This window comes from Helobdella robusta, assembly GCF_000326865.2.
Source record: "Helobdella robusta unplaced genomic scaffold HELROscaffold_16, whole genome shotgun sequence".
Taxonomy (NCBI): Eukaryota; Metazoa; Annelida; class Clitellata; order Rhynchobdellida; family Glossiphoniidae; genus Helobdella; species Helobdella robusta.
In genome coordinates this window covers 1,329,009-1,350,341 of record NW_008703893.1, presented here as the reverse complement: position 1 = coordinate 1,350,341, position 21,333 = coordinate 1,329,009, and the positions used below count along the sequence as shown (strand labels likewise).

At 34.7% G+C, this 21,333-nt stretch overlaps 1 protein-coding gene across 1 annotated transcript; it reads left to right on the top strand.

Annotated features, from left to right (window-relative positions):
- Positions 1 to 3,055: 3,055 nt before the first annotated feature.
- HELRODRAFT_75190 (hypothetical protein) lies at positions 3,056 to 5,586 on the top strand (the record flags this gene model as incomplete). Its single annotated transcript, XM_009015502.1, has 6 exons — positions 3,056 to 3,162; positions 3,339 to 3,433; positions 3,683 to 3,756; positions 4,398 to 4,499; positions 5,002 to 5,113; positions 5,354 to 5,586. 6 exons carry the CDS (start codon positions 3,056 to 3,058, stop codon positions 5,584 to 5,586), a joined length of 723 nt encoding a protein of 240 aa, XP_009013750.1.
- Between the last annotated feature and the right edge of the window lie 15,747 nt (positions 5,587 to 21,333).

Here is a 21,333-nt window from a genome sequence, read left to right as displayed (position 1 = left end):
ACAACAACATGATCAACAACAAAAATTACAGTAAAAACAACAACAACAACATTAGCAATATTAGCAACAACATTAACAACAACAATTTCATCAAAAACCAACACGAAAAATTATACAACAGTCGTCGTAGCCATTCTATCACCAAATGTCATGACATCAACACCAGGGACAGCAACAAAAACAACAACAGCAGCAACAGCAATAACAACATCATAAATTTTACAACTGACAACATCAACAACAACAACAATAACATCAATATTAACTACAATAACATTAACAAACCCGACCATGCACCAAACAACGTGTACTGCACCTTACGTAGCAGAAAATCTATTGACATCAACCGTAACCTCGACAACAACTATTTCATACCAAACATCAATAACATTAACAACAATAACAACAACACTAGCATCAACGTCAATCAAAATACAATACTAAACTCAGTAAGATTAGACAACAATGCATTTAAATCTATTATTACACAAAACATCAACCAAAACAATAAAAACATCAACTGCAACAACAAAAATGACATCAACAACAAAACAACAACATCAATTTCTTTGAAAAACGTTCGCTTCGCTGCTGAGATAACGACTGTATATCCATCGGGCAGAGTCGAAACTCAAAAAATTGGTGCTATAACAGAAAATATTTCTTCAACCAATCAAAACCACTCATTAACAAATCAAAATATCTATTCAGCCAATCAAAATCTTTTACCAATCAATCAAAAACTTCCGCTAATCAATCAAATTCTCCCATCATACAATCAAAATCTCTTATCACACAACCAAAATCCACCTCTAACCAGTCAAAATCTTCCGTCAGCCAATCAAAATCTCCGACACATCAATCAAAATCTCGTTCACCCAATAAACGCTTCTGAAATAGATAGTGTTGTTAATTCAGATTTGAAAGCAACACTTGGAGACAGGTTGATAGAGTTGAATGGACAAAAAAATGTTAATAAAATATCATTTAGTAGTTTTAGTAACGTGAAAAATTGTCTTCACAGCAACGACGAAACTGTGAATGGTAATAACATTAACTGTTTGAACAGTCGTCACAATTATGACATCAAGGACATCAATAATGCTAAAAGTAGTAGCTACATCAGCAACAACAACAACAACAGCAACAGCAGCAGCAACAACAACAGTATTAATAACAACTGCACTAATAATATCAACAAAAATATAAACCACATGAAAGAAGGCAATATCAAAAGGAGCAACTACAACTACAACAGCTACAACAACAAAGAAAAACAACAACTACAGCAACCTCCTTCGTTTTTCAGCAAATATTCAAGCATTCTCAATAGCATGGAAGTGGGTGATGGTGAAAATGATAACAATGATTACGTGAGTGGCGAGGCAAACAATTACATCACCAAAAACTTGGTCCAGGGTTATCTCATGAAATCCACGTTAATCAAAAAGCGCTTCTCATCACCACCACCACCACAACCACCACTACCGCCATCATCATCGCCATCAGTGACGTCATCGTTGTTAAAATCAGCATCGGCCATGGCGTCATCGTTGACGTCATCGTCATTAATGACGTCATCACGCCCACAGCAGGGACGACATCAACAACAATCACGACAGCAGCCATTATTATTAGTAGAAGCACCGTCTGACTCTATATCCTTCCTGTCTTCATCATCTTCATCATCAGCGTCATCAGCGTCACTACAAATGACGACTGCATCGTCATCACCACCGCATTCATCGTCGTCGTCGTCATCATCATCATCATCACCAGATTGTGAAGTTGGTAGTAACGATAGTGGCATCTGCGTCGAGAAACATTGCAGCACCACCAGTACAAACAACAACGATGGCGACTATTGCGGAAAAAGATTCAACTACAAAAACGTCACTACCACCGTTAAAAACAACAAAAGCAACAACAGCTGCAACTATTACATTAACAACAATAATGACATCAAAGTCAACTACAGCAGCCACAGCAGCAGCCACAGCAGCTACCAAACTACTAACACCAACTTAACAACTAACAACCAAAATAACTCAAATATAACTAGCAATATTTTTCAAATGACCAAGTTATAAAACGTTACTCATACATATTCACGCCTTTCAATTTTTTGTTGAATTTAATTCCACAAAAAAATGCAATGGAAAAATATCGTTCATAAATGTTTATTCTGTGAGTTTGTGTTTACAATTCGCCATGTAAATATTTATAAAATCAATCAAAAACATTGGCACTTGGATTTGTATTTTAAATAATAATCATTAGTTCGTGTACTTTAGTTGAATTCTAGGCTGCTTTCTCGTTAATTTTTTTCCTTTGTATGTCAATTTTAATTTGATTGAATGTAATGTTAATAAAACAGTGCAGAAGAAAAGATATCTCCAATTACTACGTTGTGAATGTTGAATCGTTATGAGAGAGAGAGAGAGAGAGAGAGAGAGAGAGAGAGAGAGAGAGAGAGAGAGAGAGAGAGAGAGAGAGAGAGAGAGAGAGAGAGAGAGAGAGAGAGAGAGAGAGAGAGAAACGATTAGTTAATTGAAATTTGTACATTGAAATTGTGATTTGGGAAAAAATGTTACATCGGTTAAGTATAGTTTTTTATTAATTTTTTTTTATTCGTCATCAAACATTATATATTTTCTGGTTTCAGCGCGGTTTCTGTTTTAATTACCGGCTAACGAGTGGCTTCAAAGTGTTTAATTAAAAAATTTAGAAAAAGAAAAGATGAAGTTAAAAGAATTGAAATGGTATAACCTAAAATTAACTGTCACAGATTTTTATAATTGAGAGTCGTACAGCTGTGTATAATTTGGTGCAAAACAATCTCACGTACATTCTTCTCGTTATCTAGGTCCAATTTAGCAAGACCATTATACATTTTTCCCAAAATAAACAAAGGAATATATGTCAATCCTTGTTCAGTAATATCTGACATCGAATAACTTAATCTCTCAATTGGGATCACTGAAACTTTGTTTTTAAAATGATATACTCCCGTGTTGGGACTGTCTTGATGGTCAACGAGCTGGTATCATTAACGATGCAACTGACCGTCACGCTACTGCACACCAATGATGTCCACTCAAATGTTGAGATGGTCACTGCTTCTGGTGCACCTTGTCTCGATCTTGAGGCGCGAAAGTTCGTGTTTTGGAAATTTTGTGTTATTTTTTGTATGATACTATGCGATGTCATCACTACACTGGGTACCATTGTGAAATGTTTGTTTTGCCAAATTTTAAAATTTAATTTTTTTTTGTGGGATAAACTTTAAATTCATTTTATATTAATGAGAATCCATCTCAAATATTTATAACTTAAAGATGCTTCGGCGGATATTCAAGGAGAGCTAGCTTTATAAAAGCAGAGAGGGCCAAGGATAATTTACTTTTGTTGGACGCCGGTGACCAGTTTCATGGTTTTTATGGAATTTTAATCTTCTAATTAAGTTTAAAATAAATTCATCTCAATCTCTATTTTTTTACGCTGTGATTGGAAACTAAAAAAGCATACATACTTCAGATTTATTAATTTTTTAGACATTTCATTCCACATTTTTACCCAATTGTTTTAGTACAAACAAGCATCATTTAATTTTGTATCGACTAACTTACTAACACCATGAGTGACCACACCACTGACCACACCGCTGACCACCACCATGCAGGCAGTCCATGGCACCACGTGTATAAGGGCAGAGAAACAAGTTTCTTCATGAACCTCCTCAATTACACTGCTATTGTTGGTTGTGCTAGTATTTTTTGCTTGTTAAGCTTTTTTTAAATTTGCAATGTTTATTAAAACAAAATAATTTTGTGAGTAATTTGCAAATGATTGGTCAATAATATATACATAAAGATATCTAGATTATTTAGTTTTTTTTTGTTTAAATCCGTTTTTCTGAGTTTTTCTTTACCACTGCAAGAGTTTTTAAATTTAAGACCAAAAACATTTATGGATGTTGGGTGGATGAAAACCGTAAAAAGTAGGGTAGGTGAATGTTTATTAGCTGAATTTGAATTTTATATCTTCTCAGTTCATGGCGTGATAAACTGTGATGATTGACTTATGGTGAAGTACTTGTGTTTATGAAACAACCAAAAGAGAACAATAAAAAATAGTGAATGACCAGCCAAATAACATTTGAAAAACAAATTGTCTAAAGGGAGTTATATGTTATTATTATTATTTGTTTGGAAGGTTACCCCTGAATTACATCATGCAACAAACATTCGCATTTCGTCTATCCTGTGCAGTACATGCGTTTGACGCGTCCGTGATAAATAAATACAATCACATAAAAATATATTGTGAAATATTTTATTTAAATAAATTCTAAATTAATTTTTTATTTTTAAAAATGTAACGAAAAAATAAATCAGGCCATTGGTACACATGCTTTTGACCAGTCTCTGGAAAGTTTGGAAGAGGTGTTGTCAAACTTTACCACTCATATAATCTGCTGCAACCTCAAACTAGCTACCGTGAGTACCTACCTACTGGCAATGTTTTAAAAAGTAATCTAATGTTAAATATACGCATCGAGTATATTGTGGTGCAAGTACGTAAATCACAGGTATCGTAAATATATGCGTTAATGGGCCCTCCTGTTTGAAGCATATCTCAAAATTTCATTCTAGATTTGAGAATAAAATAAATTTCTAGAAAACGCTTTTAACTGTGCATGTGCGTATGTACCTTACCTACAAATTTTATGTCAAATTTTATGTACCTACAAATTTCATGTCAAATTTTATGTCAAAAGGAGGTTCGCGTTATATGTAAAGATTCGCGGTAAGCACCGTGGGTTAATAAAAAGAATAATAGTTGAAATGAAAAATTGTAAAAATGAAATAGAAGAAATAATAGTACGTACGTACGGATTGAATAATAACGACGTATTAAAGTTTTTAAAACCATTATCTTAAATTATTTCAAACTCTGAAACTGTTTTAAACTCATCTTCCATCTCCTCCACTTTCATAGGCCACAGGGTTCTTTCAGAGAATTGAACCCATGTCAACTTATGATTACAAAAATCATAAAATCCACATCGTTGGCTACATAACTGAAAAGGTTGCTCTGTCCGGCAGAGCAGGTTTTACAACCAATACAATTATTAATTGTAAACTTTTTTTGTTAATTATTAATTATTATTTGTTAATTATTTATTAGTTGTTATCAACATTAAACTTTTGCAATTATTGAAATTAATAAACTTTCAATTTCCAAATTGATAAATACTTTGGCGAATAAACTTCACGACCTTCACGACACACACACACACGCATGCACCACACACCCACACCACACACACACACCACACACACGCACGCAGGACCCTTGCAGTTTGTCGAGCACGTTACAAGAGTGCAAGAGACAGTACAACGGATAAAAAGATCTGGCAATATCATCATTGCACTTGGACATGCCGGATATGAAATGGACATTAAGATGGCAAAAATCGTTCCGGATCTGGATATCATCGTTGGGGGAAAAAGTCACACGCTACTCCATACTAAAAGTTGGCCTTTCAAGTGTTTCCATATTTGGCAAATACCTCAGTTATAAAATTAGTATAATCGTGCATTACTCCAACCTAAAAGTCAGTAATTTTAGTTGTGTGCGAGCGTATTGATACTAGTAGTGTAGTAATTTCGTGATAACGATGACTAGGCCCGGAATACTCGCATTTGAACGAAACAATAGATGGTCCGTACCCAACTGTCGTTGAGCACAGTGACGGCCGAAAAACGTTGATCGTACAAGCTGGAGAACGCGGAGTGTACGTTGGCAAATTGACGGCTGACTTTGATGACGATGGTAACATTCAACATTTCTCAGGAAACACCATACTGATGGATGAGTCAATCCCAAATGGTGAGTAGGCTGGTTGTCTCCTATAGGATTTCATTTTAAATTTGCTTATTCATTCGTTCAACCAACTATTGATTGATTAGTTGGTGATTGATTGATTAGTTCAAACGTTTATTTTTTTCAACTATTTATTTGTTCTTTCACTTATTCAGACAAATTAATTGACGAGCAGATAACAAAAATGAGTGGTCAAGTACGGGTCTTCAACAATAAAGTCATAGGAAAGTCTGCTAAGTTTTTAGACGGCGATGATAAGATTTGTCTGGTCGAGGAGTGCACTGTGGGTGAGTGAAGGACATGATGTGATGTTCGTATTCATGTAAAATATGACCTAACCCTGTTACAACTGCATTGACGAGTTGTAACAGCATCTTATAAATAAACTAAGCGCCGACTGCCACTTTTAAAATAGCTTCTTGATTACAACATAACAATATGTAGTGATTTTGCTCTCACATGTTTAACTAGTTTTATCATATGAGGATTTTCAGTTTTGCTAATCAAGTTTGTAAGAAGACCTTCCAAATAACAAATTTTTATTGGACGTAAAAACTTAAAACGAAACCTGAACTTGCACGAAATATTTGCAAAGCAGGCAACATGGTGGCAGACGCTGTGGTCAGTTACTTTTCCAACAAGTTGCCTAAATTGGCCATCAGCATGATCAACGGCGGGGCAATCAAAGGCAGCATAAATGAAGGTTATATTAATTTTATTGAAGTGAACGCCATCTGTTGGCTATAATTATAAAAATATTCTAGGTGACGTAACTTACGGCGATTTGATCAACGTTTTCCCGTATGAAAACGTTGTTCTTACTTTACGAGTGAAAGGTATCGTCATCAAAGAGCTTCTAGAATTTTCCATTAAAAATTTCCACATCGTTAAAAGATCTGGACCCTTCTTCCAGATGTCTGGTAAGACGATTGTGACGTCATCGACCGGTAGTGATAGTTATGATAGTAATTATATAGATTGACCATATTTTGTAGGTTTGAGGGTACTGTACGATGTCACAAAGCCAGTGAACCACAGAGTGCTGAGCGTGATGGTGGGTTGGTGCAGATTTCATTTTCACGCCTTGTCTTTTCATCGACTTCATTGAATTCTTAAAATGTGCAGGTTGCACAAAAGTACAGAAGCCAAGATTACCGACCTCTCAATCTAGATGCTTCATACGACATAAGCATTCCAGATTTTATATTCAAAGGTGGAGAAGACTGCAAAATATTCTTCCAACACAATTTCACCTTGCTTGCTGAAGGTCAACCAATAAAGTTATCATGATATCTTTGAAGGCTATTGAACATTTTTTGGTTTTAGGCGTTTTACATCAGATGATTATACTGGTTTTCTTCAACAAGAGTCAGTTTGTGGATGCCGACATTGAAGGTAGGATTAGATTCGCCAAAGATTCCATGGTGGTAGAGCATACAGAGGAAATTTATTATTATTCCAGTTTATGTGCTCCGCTTCTCAGTGCTACTTTTTTTATGATATCGTTGAACTTTATGTTCACTAGCTTTCTAAGAATATAAATAATTTAAATGTTCTAGATAAATAATTGACGTAACTAATTTTAAAACGAATGCAACTTGCAGACATTCGGGCAACAATGACGTCCACAAACAATATTTTTGTCAATGTTATTTAGTTAAGTTAATAAATTGTATGAAGCTCTTTTATATGTTTCTCTCGGAATGCATGTGAATGAACATTAACAAAAAAACCTTATGATTTTTTCTACAGTTTAGTAACCAGCTTATAAAATAACGTACAACCATATAAAATATGGGCAATGTAGTTTATGCAGTTTTCAGAGGACCAAGCTGCAGACATCGAAGGCAGGATGAAATTCGCCATGGACAGTACAAATGATGAAGGAATCAGCACTTTGCTCGTTTCACTTTTAGAAATTTTATTGTCGCCTGTTTCGCTGTTACGAGAATTTTGATTTGGTAGAACTCTTTCGGCCGTATGTAAATTTTATCATGCGTATTAACATTGGTGTATTTCTTTTTTTTACAATTCTCTTACATATTCCTCAGAGGTACCAGCAGCTGGATCATACTGGACATGTGAGCACCAACACACGCACCACACTAATTGCGGGTATCTGTTAGCGATTAAACCAGACCACTGCAGTGCCAAGTATCTTAACCGTTGCACCACCGCACCTCCTGATAAATGCTTTCATTCGTTTTACATTGAACTTGGCTACATTCAACATAGAATCACTTCAGTAGCTTTATAAGTTGAGACATCTTTTGCTGGCACTTGATTATCTCTACGTCGCATATAAGGACAATTAAAATGATTGTAAGTCAATTTATTCATTAAAAATGTTAAATGGTCAAAGTTATGAATAAAATAAAAACAAGAAGCTTCAAGCCGTATTAATGATGTCATAGCGCTTTTACTAAACATGTAACTATCCTATTATAGTTACAGGTTAATATATGCTGAAACGAATAATTAGTTAATTAACTAAATAAAAAATTATTTAAGAAATAAATCTGGCCATGAAACACCGATAATGAAATAAAATTACAACAAATTTGTATCAAACGTTGCCAATAATAAATACAAAGCATCGTAGGTGGGCTATAACGTTCTGTGGTGTTGCTATAACAAATTAAAATGTTCAACTAAATGTTTGAATAATTTTAACGTTACATATTATTATAACTGTTACACATTGTTATAATATAAAACTTAATAAACTAAATAAAAAAAAATATCCTTCCAAAGAAGTAAAGCAATAAAAAAAATTTTCCTTTAGCTACTACACTCAAAAAGTTTGTCATCTTAAATTTAAATGGAAATGTATATAAAACACTAATCGTTTGCGTATCGTTATATCTCATCACTTCTGGCAGCGTCTCGTTTCGTTTGAGGCAGAACACCATTAGAGATTCGTTTCAAAATAACGAAACGCAGACAGATCTATATGACACTTAACAAATTTTCAACATAAATAGATAAATAGAATAAAATAACATGCAACAAAAAACAAACTACGAAATAATTATCATAATATTATCATAATAATGTATCATGAATCAAATATAAAATAAATTCTTTTATTATTATAATTATTGTTAACTAATTAATTGTACAAGAGGTTCAAAATGAATTTGGGATTCAGTGAGATTTAGCGGAGAAAACGACATACAATTAATTACATATAAATATATATATATATATATATACATATTTAGATTTAAAATTAAACAATTATTAATTTTATAATAATGAATAAAAACAACAATATTAATAAACAATGATGAAAAAAAAACAAAAAAAAAAATCGAAAAATTTTGTGACGATGTTAACGACGACGATGATGAGAATGGAAATGTAATTTGTATCCAAATTTCTAAGCAAAAGGACACTTCAATTTTGAATGCAATAGCCGTAATAACAACAACAATAATAATAATAACAAATAATAATAATGATAATATATAGTAATAATAACAAATAATAACAAATTTGGTTTAACATGAGTGACGTAAACTATAATTAATAACGCTATTAATAACAATACGCACACACACACACAGATATATATATATATACGTACATGTAAAAAAGACAATTACTTTAACAGTTTTAATAATAATATTATTTTATTATTAATCTTATATATTTTACTTCCATATAGAACCATTATTATCGACCAACGACATTGCACGGCGAAAAACACTATTAATTTAGATTCACTAAATTATCAAGAAATGTGATGAAACGTTTCGACAAAACTCAAACGCTAAGTTGAACCAATATCAATGCTATATGCAAATTAACAATTTGGTATATCATACTTCGTATAGAATTATATATCATTATAGATATATCCATCTGCACATTTTTATACATCTATATATCTATTAGATGCATCTATATCACACATCTATCAATGTTATGTATCTATTGTACTATATCCAAGCCAAATATAGCTAAGGTATCTATTTATCTATCTATCTATCTACGAGATATGCTTACAACGTTTAAAATCTATGAATAGCGAATGAATTGAAGATTATGAAGAAAAAATGGGTTAGGATTATGACGCATTTTATTATTACATATGGGTATAATGACATGCATGACATATATTAGTAGTTTTCATCTGAGTCTTGGCAGGAAAAGTGTCATAGACTATTAAATTTTTTTATCTATGTATATATATATGATTTTTTAAATTCTGTTATTCATTATCGTCTCTCTCTCTCTCACCATTCATATCACTATGATGTCATTATTAAATCACATCATCATTATCATCATTATTATCATCATCACTATGTTACAGATGTATGTTATAGATAGGTATATGTTGATTGATGATAACATACGCGCAATACAAAAACCACCTTAAATTATTGATATCATCATCGTACTCACCATCGTCATTCTCACCATCACCATCTTTGTTATAATACTATCGCCACCATCGTCATCATCTTCGTCATCATCATCGTAATAATACTATCGTCACCACCATTATCATTGTTATCATCTTCATCACCACCACCATCGTAATACTAATACCATCCCACCGAAGTCAGTGACCAAACTTAAATGGGTGGACCCCCTTCGGCAAAAGAATAGAGGGCACCGGAAAAACAATTACTCTCGCAGACGGGCACGATGGCAGCTGCCCCCAACAAAATTAACATGAGGGCCTGGATGGGCAGGGCTACCCGGACCCCCCTGGATAACAAATTTCTCCAGTACCTTGGACTTTTCGCCGCCGATGATAGTGGCCGGTCAGTTAGGTAGAAGTTCTCTTCATCTTCGTCAGCATCCTCCCATAATTGGTCATCTCTACGTTATGGTACAGTGTTATAGTACAATGTTGTAGTACAATGTTATAGTACAATGAATACATGTGTGTACGTGTGAACGCATCATTTGTTATACACACTGTAAATGTGTTTGTGTGTGTATATGATTATATGTATGTATGTATGTGTATGTATGTATGTATGAATGTGTATGTATGTATGTATGTATGTGTGTGTGAGTGTGACAATTATTATTCCTATATCCATTAAATATGTTCTTGTGTGAGTTTCATTGTGTGTTCTTTGGTAGGAGTAAGATGTATGTGTGTGGATGTGTGTACGTGTACGTGCATGTTTGATATTGTTATAATGATAATGATGAAGTGTTATTCTATTGATAATGATAAAACGCCATTCATTGAATTATAAAAAAGAGTTGTAAAATTAAGTCAGATCAAGTCTGTGTTGTGATCAAGTGCTGGTTGATGAGATTGAAAATGCAAATATTACTAACACATCGAAGTCAGAGTCAGACATATCCTGTTGAAAATGTTTAAAAATTTCGTTCAATGCCATCATTAATGATACCGCCAAGTCAGTCAAGCCGTCATCTCTTCTCACAGTCAACCAGTCAACTAGGCCAATCAACCATTAAACTTCAATCAATCATCAACTAATGAATGAATGAATGAATGAATGAATAAATAAATGAATGAATATACAAACAAACAACGATAAACAATTAAATAAATGGATGAACAAGCAAAAAACTGAATAAATGAGTGAATGAATGAATGAATAAATGAAGGGGTAAACGAAAACAAAAACAAACAAAAAATAAACAAAAACCAACAGCAAACAGTAAACAAAAAATAAACGAACGAATGAGAGAATGAATGAAAATACTAACGAATCTATTGGCGCGGCACCTATTCAACCTGGCCCTCTCCTCCAGGACCCCATCAGATAGGAAGCCGACTCTGGTGTCCAACTCATCGAAACCAGTCGTCAGATCGTGTAACGGAGACTGAATAATAATAACAACAATAACAACAATAATAATAATAATAATAATAATAGTAGTAGTAGTAGTATTAATAATAATAACAATAACAATAATAGTGATAATAATAATAACAATATTAGTGATGATAATAATAAATATTTAATAATTTTTAATAATTAGAAATCGATTCATTCTTATTGAGTCTATAAAAATTGATCACACTATGACTTTAAATAGAAACTCTCTCTCTCTCTCACTCTCTATCTATCTATCTATCTTATACATACTCTTTCAGATTTAGCACCAGATGATGATGACGATGGTGGTGGTGAGGGTGGTGGTGGTGGGTTGTCGATGGCGTGGTTGTGTAGACGCCTCAACGCCGACAGTCGCGGCTTCAACTTGTTCAGTCTGCCATCTACTGACTTTTAAAGAGAAAAAAAAATGTTTTCAAAATTATTGCTATTTGTGTTAATGTAATTATTGTTAATTATTAGCATAATTAATATAATCTTATTTAAAATAATAATTTTTATTCATAATTATTGATAAAAAATTATGATAAATGATCGTAGATTGGTTTCACGATTACGAGAATGTTTCAAACTGCCAGCCACCAACATTCAAATCTTTAATCAGGCTTTTCAGTTTCATGTTGGACGTCTGGTCGTCTACCGGGGTATCCGCGACCTTTTTAAAATCGACGGTCCACCTTCGGAGAAGATCACTCAAAAGGTCAAGGTACTTCTTGAAGAAATCCGGATTGTGGAGCGTGCATCTCAGGAGGTTGTCCCAGTCGAGGGTTCGACTGCAGACTGAATCCCATCTGAATATTCAAATGAATGAATGAATAAATGAATGAACAAAAGAATGAATGAATGAACGAATGAATGAATGAAACCTTGCCCCGGCATTAGAAATCCTCTCACACAACCTCTCAGATTGAGGAGTTTGTTGAGCGAGGTTCGGCGCAGAATGTCTTATGCTTGCTACGTCAGGCCTCCACGCTGTTATCTCATTTTGAAGATCCTTAATTTAATTAATTAATTAATTGATAAGTAGTTAATTAATTTATTAATTTATTAATCAATTGATTGATTGATCAATTGGTTGATTGATCAATCGATTGATTAATTAATAAGTGAGTGTTTAGTGAGTGAACGTTTGAATGAATGAATGAAATTCATCCACATTATCATCGCTAGCTAGCACACTCAACACTCCACACCAGTATCATCACCTTAAGAATTTTGATGGCAGACTCAAATTCAGAGACAGTTTCCGGCTTGCATTTATCCTTAGCCAGCCTACTCTCAGCGGCATCCAGCCACTCTTCAAGTTCTCTCAACTTCGAACTGTCATCTTCCCCGTCATCTTTGGCATCTTTCTTCGGTTCTGGCGATCATAAATAATAACCGTGCGATTATGGATGATGACCGTATGATTACGGATGATGACCGTATGATTACGAATGATGACCGTATGATCATGAATTATAACATGATTAAGATATGATGACCATGTGATAATTATTACATAAGTAAATTCCTCTTTAAAAATATTTCTCAAAAGTTATTAACAACACCAAAGCAAGACACAGCGTACACGAATACGCGCGAATCCACTCGTCATCACCAGAAAGGCAAGTTATACTCGGGGACCTCTTTGCGACATTGCAGCAGCAAGACCAGACGCCATAACCATTAGGCCATCATACCGCGAAATTAAGAATGATATAATATGATATAATATCTAAATTGATACGCGTTTATTGTGGCTGCATATATATGATATAATATCTAAATTGGTACGCCTTTATTATGGCTGCATATATATGATATAATATCTAAATTGATACGCCTTTATTATGGCTGCATATATATGATATAATTTCTAAACTGATACGCGTGTATTATGGCTGCATATATATGATATAATATCTAAATTGATACGCCTTTATTATGGCTGCATATATGATATAATATCTAAATTGTTACGCCTTTATTATGGCTGCATATATATGATATAATTTCTAAACTGATACGCGTGTATTATGGCTGCATATATATGATATAATATCTAAATTGATACGCCTTTATTATGACTGCATATATGATATAATATCTAAATTGTTACGCCTTTATTATGGCTGCATATATATGATATAATTTCTAAACTGATACGCGTGTATTATGGCTGCATATATATGATATAATATCTAAATTGATACGCCTTTATTATGGCTGCATATATATGTTATAATATCTAAATTGATACGCGTTTATTGTGGCTGCATATAATACAGGACAAGAACAAGAAACTGAATTGACACATATCAACAACGTATCACCACATGAATGATATCAACATATCATCATATATCAATATATCATCGTCTATCAACCATATCATCAACATATCATCATATATCAACCATATCATCAACATATCATCATATATCATCAAATATCAACCATATCATCAACATGTCATCATATAAATTACACCAGCATATCATCATATATCATATGATATTAAAATATCACCATATATCAACCATATCATCAACATAGGATCATATGAATGATATAAACATAGGGCACTTCGGTAATTTTAAAAGACGCTATATAAATTCTCTAATAATAATAATAATAATAATAATAACAATAATATCATCATCATCATCATACATAAACATGTCATCATATTATCACCACATACTTCCAGACGATGATGCTCCAGTTTTACCTTCCTTCACCTTTTCTTCAACGATGGGTTTCTAAATGTTTTGTTGATAGTGATGATGACGATGATGATGATGACGACGACGATGGTGATGACGATGAAACAACAATAATGTACCAAAAGCCGGACATCGTACACGAAATACAGTAGAATAAAATTGTACTACAACTTACATACAACAGCATAATGTAAATACTGTAAATACAGAAATAAAAATGCGAACGTCCTACCTCACTATCAGCCTCAAGCTGTTTCAACAACTCAAGGACATCATTGTGAAGGTCGCGTATTTGTCTGACCTTGTCATTGACCTCTTGATTCTCAGCTACATTGGTCAGTTTCTGTAGAAGATAGTTGGCTGTTACGTTCAGCTGGTCTAACTGCTTGGACTTCTTCTTCAGGTCAGCTCTCGTGTTCTGTGCGAAGGATTGTGTGTGTGTTGTGTGTGTGTTGGTGTGTGTGTGCGTGTTGTTGTGCTGTGCGTGCGTGTTGTTGTGCTGTGCGTGCGTGTGTGTGGTTGACCATGATTTTATATAACCACTACAGTTGACAACAACGACATGAAAGTCAGGGAATAAATCACACATTCCATTCCAATTGAACACAGATGTACAAAACGCAAACGAGAAACGAACGGCAGCAATGTTCCATCTCTTCTTCGGCACCTTTTCCTTCATGGCGTGGTTCAGGTTGGCCTTCACGTTCGACAGCCACACGCGCAACTCCTCCAGTTTGTAGTTGAAGTCATCGCGCATGTTGCAGAGGTTCTCGTATTTCTTCATATTCTGCGAAGCCTCCTTCAGAAGCTCCCCGTATCTGTTGGCATCGACAATTCACATAACCACTCACTCATTTATACCATCGTAGTTAACAAAAATCTAAAAAATGTAATTGAGAAATGTAAATAGATGGAAGAAGAAAGCGAGTTAAAAAGATTATAAACAACGGTGTAACTAATGACATCACGGACCTCTTATTATTGCCATCCACTAAAGTTTTAATATTATGCGCTTCATCCGACTGCAACAGCCTGACAATATTCCCATATAATGACGTCATTTTCCTGAAGTCCTTGTCCTTCATTTTTAATTCGTTCTCTAAATTTCCGAACTGGTCCTTCAGCTCCCTATCCTTCTCAGCAGCCTGCTTGGACGATGAGACTGGCGATGCAGATGATGAGAGCAACTGCTTCAGAGCACCTTCCATGTTAACCAACCAGATGTTCAACTCCTCATGCTTCTTCTTTATATCAGCCCAATTGGATTCCGTGTTTTTCAAGTACTGTTTCCGGTTTGCAAGAAGACCTTGAACTTTGGCCCACTTATCATTCATTTCACCTTTGACCTTCTTCAGTTTTCTCGCCTCAAAGACTGAAGGTGGTGTGACCTGATTGGCCAGAAGGCAATCAACGGAGCTATTTATAGAATCTAATTCAATACGCCTGGCAGTAAATTCACGTTGGAGGTTGTCATAATCCCTCATGTGCCTGTCAAGTTCGGCTGGTTGTGAGTTGGCGAACACTAAGGTGGATGCCAGCTGGTGTTCAGCTGTGTTCAACCAGCCTTCCAACGATGACGCCTTCCTCTTCAGGCCTCCGAGCAGACTGCCAGATTCATTCAGGGATTTGTATCTTGTGTGACAACGGATATTATTACATTACTTTTTAAAACAACGGTACATGGCTCACTGAAAATTAATCAAGCCTTCAGTTTGAAACATCGATGACACAAGATAAATTATAATGAAAAAAAAACATAAAAAACTCAAAAATTCATAATGTAGGTATAACGACATCTAAAGAAACAAAGTAATAAATTGTGGAAAAACAAACCTTATAGCGAACGCTTCTTTCAATTTCTGCAGTCGATCCTGCAGACAATTGACTGAGGTTTGAACTTTCGACTTCCTTGGATCCTTGCACCTGCCGACGAGTTGGACTGCCCGCACGCTCAACGGATCAACTCTCGATTCCAGCGACTTAATCTGTGACGCCAGTTTCTTTGCAGGTGCAATGGAATTATTGAGTATTTTACAAATGACTATCGCAAAATAATATAAACTAATATTTGCCTGAAATTAAATTAAAATTAATTTAATTTAATTAAAACGAGATTAAAGAAAAAAAAACAACGCAAACTAAAATTAACTTTTTGCTTCAGCGAACTACCCCCATCCACATCATCACCAAATCCACCGTCTAGAAGTCCGCCACCACCAATCCTCAACTCGCCAACCGCCTCTTCCAACTTCTCCATATCTCTAGAAACTTTTTCACAATCATCATCAAAATCCTGCCACAACTTTAGCGCGCCATCTAGCGAGGCAATCTTCAACTTGCTGGACGACAGCGTTGCATCTTTCAACTGTTTTGACTGGTTGATGGAATTCTCCAGAGAGATGATGACGGAAGGAGAGAGGATGGATTTTGATTTGATTCGTTCCTTATCTTGGCTGAATGTCTGTACGGGTTTATCTGATAAGAGCTGCTGGACTGACGGCTCTGAAATCTGTTTCTGTTGTTGATTGTGGTGGTTAGCAGCCGTCAGACAGTAGCAAACGGTGGTCAGGTAGAAAAAGAGGTGGTCAGATAGTCAACGTCAGAACAACTATCAAAATATTTTTTTCCATTTTTGCCATCAACGTAGTCTTCATTTTAATTCTAATTCTTCAATTCGTCCAAAAAATGAAGTAATATGATATGAATATCAATATGAAGTAATGCGAAAGGGGGAGTTAGTGAAGAAATATAAAATCTAATTTCTACTAGTTCCTAAACATAAGGTGTTAGTGGAAACAAATTTGGACAGGCAAAATCATCTAATGTTATAAAACATATAATAGAGACTAATTAAAATAATAATTTTAAATAATAAGTATAAAAAAAATAAACGAACGAATGAATGAGCAAATGAATGAATAAATGAATGATGGAATGAATGAATGAGTGAATGAATAAATGAACGAAAGAACGAATAAATAAATGAACGAATGAATGAATGAACGAACGAACGAATGAATAAATAAATAATAATAATATTAAGCGCCCACCAACCTTAATTGCGTCCGCCTCCATAAGCATCTCTTCATAACTAGCATCCCTAATGAGTGGCTTATCAAACTGCTCTTTCAACTTTCTGACCTGCTCATTGTACTCTTTCAACCTACCATCCAATCCATCCAGTTCACTCGAAGTCGAGACCAATGGATCGATGATAGGTTTCAGTTGCTGCTGTTTCAGCTGATTTTTTTCATTGAGAAGATCGCTTTCATCTTTTTTCAGCTGTTTCTGAAGCTTTGAGTCAGCCACCAGCTGGGCGAGTGGCGCCGAGAAGGACTTCAATTCCTTCATCTTCTTACTTTCTATAGAGGCAAGATTCTCGTCTTGATTCTGAGTGATGGTAAAATTTAAAAATATTATTATTATAACAATAATTATAGGAATAAATAGCAATAATAATAAAATAATAAATATTAATAATGATGAATGATATGAATTTATAAATGTCGAATTGGACGTTCAAAATTCGTACGTACAAATACCATTTCGTATACAATTGAAAAAATTGTTGTTGACTGACATTAATGAATGAAGCGATTGTTTACAAGAGCCAAGAGAATAAAAAGAAAACCCGCTAACAACAACAAATAGCAAAGTAACATCGACTACAACAACAGCAGTAACAACCTTCAAAACATTCGCAGTCGTTTTCAAGCATTCCAAATCGAGATTCTTATAAGGAGAATTCATTTCAATGGCATTCTTCGCATCCTTCAACATCTTCGCTATCTTATCTTTGCCGTCATAATAACCACGCCACAGATAAGCAGCCGAATCAACGACAATATCCCTTTTTATCACTCGGTCCAGTAGATCTTTCCAGTTATTTTCCAGCAAAGTCAGTTTGGCTTCGAGAGAATCTTTACCGGCAACATCATCGGGAAGTAGGTTGACGTCAGATTTCAAAGATTGCAGAGTTGACTGACGTGTTGGTACATCTTCCAGAAAGTTCTTGATGATAATGATGATGATTTAAATATATATATATATATATATATATATATATATATATATATATATATATATTTTCCAAAATAATTTTTCATTCATCCACTCAAAGAACTAAACAAAAACGCCAGGGTGATTAGAAAAAAAATTCTGTAAAACAGTTCATCGACAGGCAAGGAACAAGAAGTGCAGCTACCGACCTTAATCTTCTTTTGCAACAACAACACCGACTCCAATCCACAGAACTCCGGCTGTTGTTGTGGTTGTTGTTTGTCAGTCTCCCATTCCAATGACAACAAATCCTTCCCAATGTCCTTCATGTACTTCTCCCACTCTTGCAATTTCTCGTTGAAGTTCTGACCGACCAACAGGTGGTCTTGCAGAGTTGTAAGCAGGTTTTTCAACTTTAACCCATCCACCTTGAATCTGCTGTTCAGTTTTGTTAGCTCTGATTTCTCATTCGCTGCAACTCGCGACTTCAAACCTAAGAATTATTATTTTTTTATGTGTTCGTTGTTTGTTTGTGTGGGTTTATGAAGGCATATTTGTTAAAAAACATTTGAATAAGGATTTCAAAAGTAACGCAATACTATTTTCAGTGTCCAGATGAAGCATTACTTACATGTAATTTTATTTTTTTTAATCATTAATCTTTACAGAATCTATACTTATACTATAAGATGGTAAAGCCGCTTGTGTTTAAGAATGTTTTTTTTTATGTGCAACACCAAGTATGGAATGAGAGTGCACAACAGACTGAAGATAGGATTATGTTGGTGGTTTGGTGAGAAATATTCGTTTGAAATGTGAAACCTGGTCATCAGATAAATTTGTACAATTTATAGCACGCCTTTTAAAATTTGCTAATAAAATAACAAAAAAAAACTATTTTAAATTGACATAAAATAAATTTAAAAAAATACGAATAATAAATTTAAGGACAAACATTTTTCATTGAGGTCATTCAACTTCAATTCATTTTCAACGAATTGACGATCGGCCGTTTTTAGATCGTCGAGAACATTCTGCAGCTCCCTGGTGTTGTTTGGCAACTTGACATTCAGTTTTGGCTCTAGGTCGTCAGTAAGGTAATCGTTCAACTGTTTGATGGGTGCAACGAGGTTTAGGTCGTTACTGTCTGCTGCTGCTTTGTTCATCAATTCTTGTCTCTCCAGCTTCCTAATTTGAGAAGGTTTAATGGATTTTTATTGGAAACTAACAAGAATTTTTATAAATTAAAAGTTGTTAGATTTAAGAGCGTATGAAAATGCAGGCAAATACACACAATGAGAATGCACACACACACACACACAAACACATACAAACGCATACACACAGACAGACAAATAGTCATACTTTTTCAGAATATCAGCCTTCCTATTGAGAGAAGGTCTAATGATATGAACAAGCTCAGATGTTTGCACGTCGAGTTTGTCCTTCAGGCTGCCCGTGACATCTTCCAACTCCTTCATCCGTGGCTCAAGGGCGGTCAACTTGTCTCTGGCCATCTGAGATGATGGTGACGATGATTACGGACGATCATGGCGATCATTGTGGTTCACCGTATTAAGTAATGTGGATGATTTTCTTATTTTACACAGTAACTATGGCACTGATGATCACGACGACGACGATGATGACTACAATTATGAAAAGATTAGGATTGTGATGTTAATGGTGATGTTATTAAAAATTAATTCAATGTTTTAATAGGTGATTCATTTTTAAGATAGCATTTGTAACAGTGATATTGACAGGGAATAAAGAGGGAAAGATAGATGGCGGCACCCAGAGAAGAGCTACATACCTGAGCATAATTAAAGCACAACAGCATCGACAGTAGTCACCTTAATTTTTTCTTCGTCGAAATTAACGAACGCTCCTTGCTTGAATAGGTCAGTTATGCAGTGTTCAACTCCATCGTACAAATCTTCAAACTGCCTCCATGCCGTCTGAAGTGACTTGCAATCGTTCAAGTGATCGTTCAGCTTTCTTCCGAGACCTTCAAGTCTGATCGGTGGTTGGATCGGTGAAGAACGTGGTGGTAGAGAGATTAATATCACTTATCAGTCAACCAGATAAGTGAAGAACATGGTGGTAGATAGATTAATATCACTTATCAGTCAACCAGATTTTAATCAATTAATCAAAACTAATCAACCAACCAATCAACCGACTTATCGAACGAACAGTAAATTAACCGACCAACCAACTAGACAAACAGCCAACCAGCCATTCAAACAACAACCAACTAAACAACAACCCATCCTCACAAAACTTACTCAGACTGTACTTTGGACTGTTTAGCCTGCACGTTATTATTATACTGGTCCTGGTTAGAGGCACCGGCGGCCAGGTTTTTAGCGTTGTTGACGGAGTTAGCTAGTGACGTCAGAACTTCTTTGCTCCCAGCTGCATAGTCGTCTTTCAACTTCTACGTAATCAATAATAATTTAAAGAATGAAAAAAAATTAAATTTGTAAATTAATGGCTTAAAATAACATAATAAATATTGGAAAAACGAAAAAAGATTGAAAATTATTATAATAAATGAAGTACTTTTTTCGAATAAATTCCCATATCCCAAAGAGAAACACAACAACTGACCTTTAATTGGTCGATTTGACCTTGATACTTACTGCTGGACTCCACCCCTCTCGGAATTTTCAACCAATCAAGCTGCTTTTCAGTATTTAAAACCAGCCAATGACAATTGTCGAAGAACTTCTTCAACGTCTGACCTGCACCTCTCAATTCACTGCATTTGGCGTCCAGAGCTTTCAACTTGGAATATAAAAATAAATTTGTAACCTTCTCAAAGAATGATTAATTTTTAAACTACTACTTGAGAAGTAAAAATAACAAACAAATGAATGATTAATGAGTGAGTG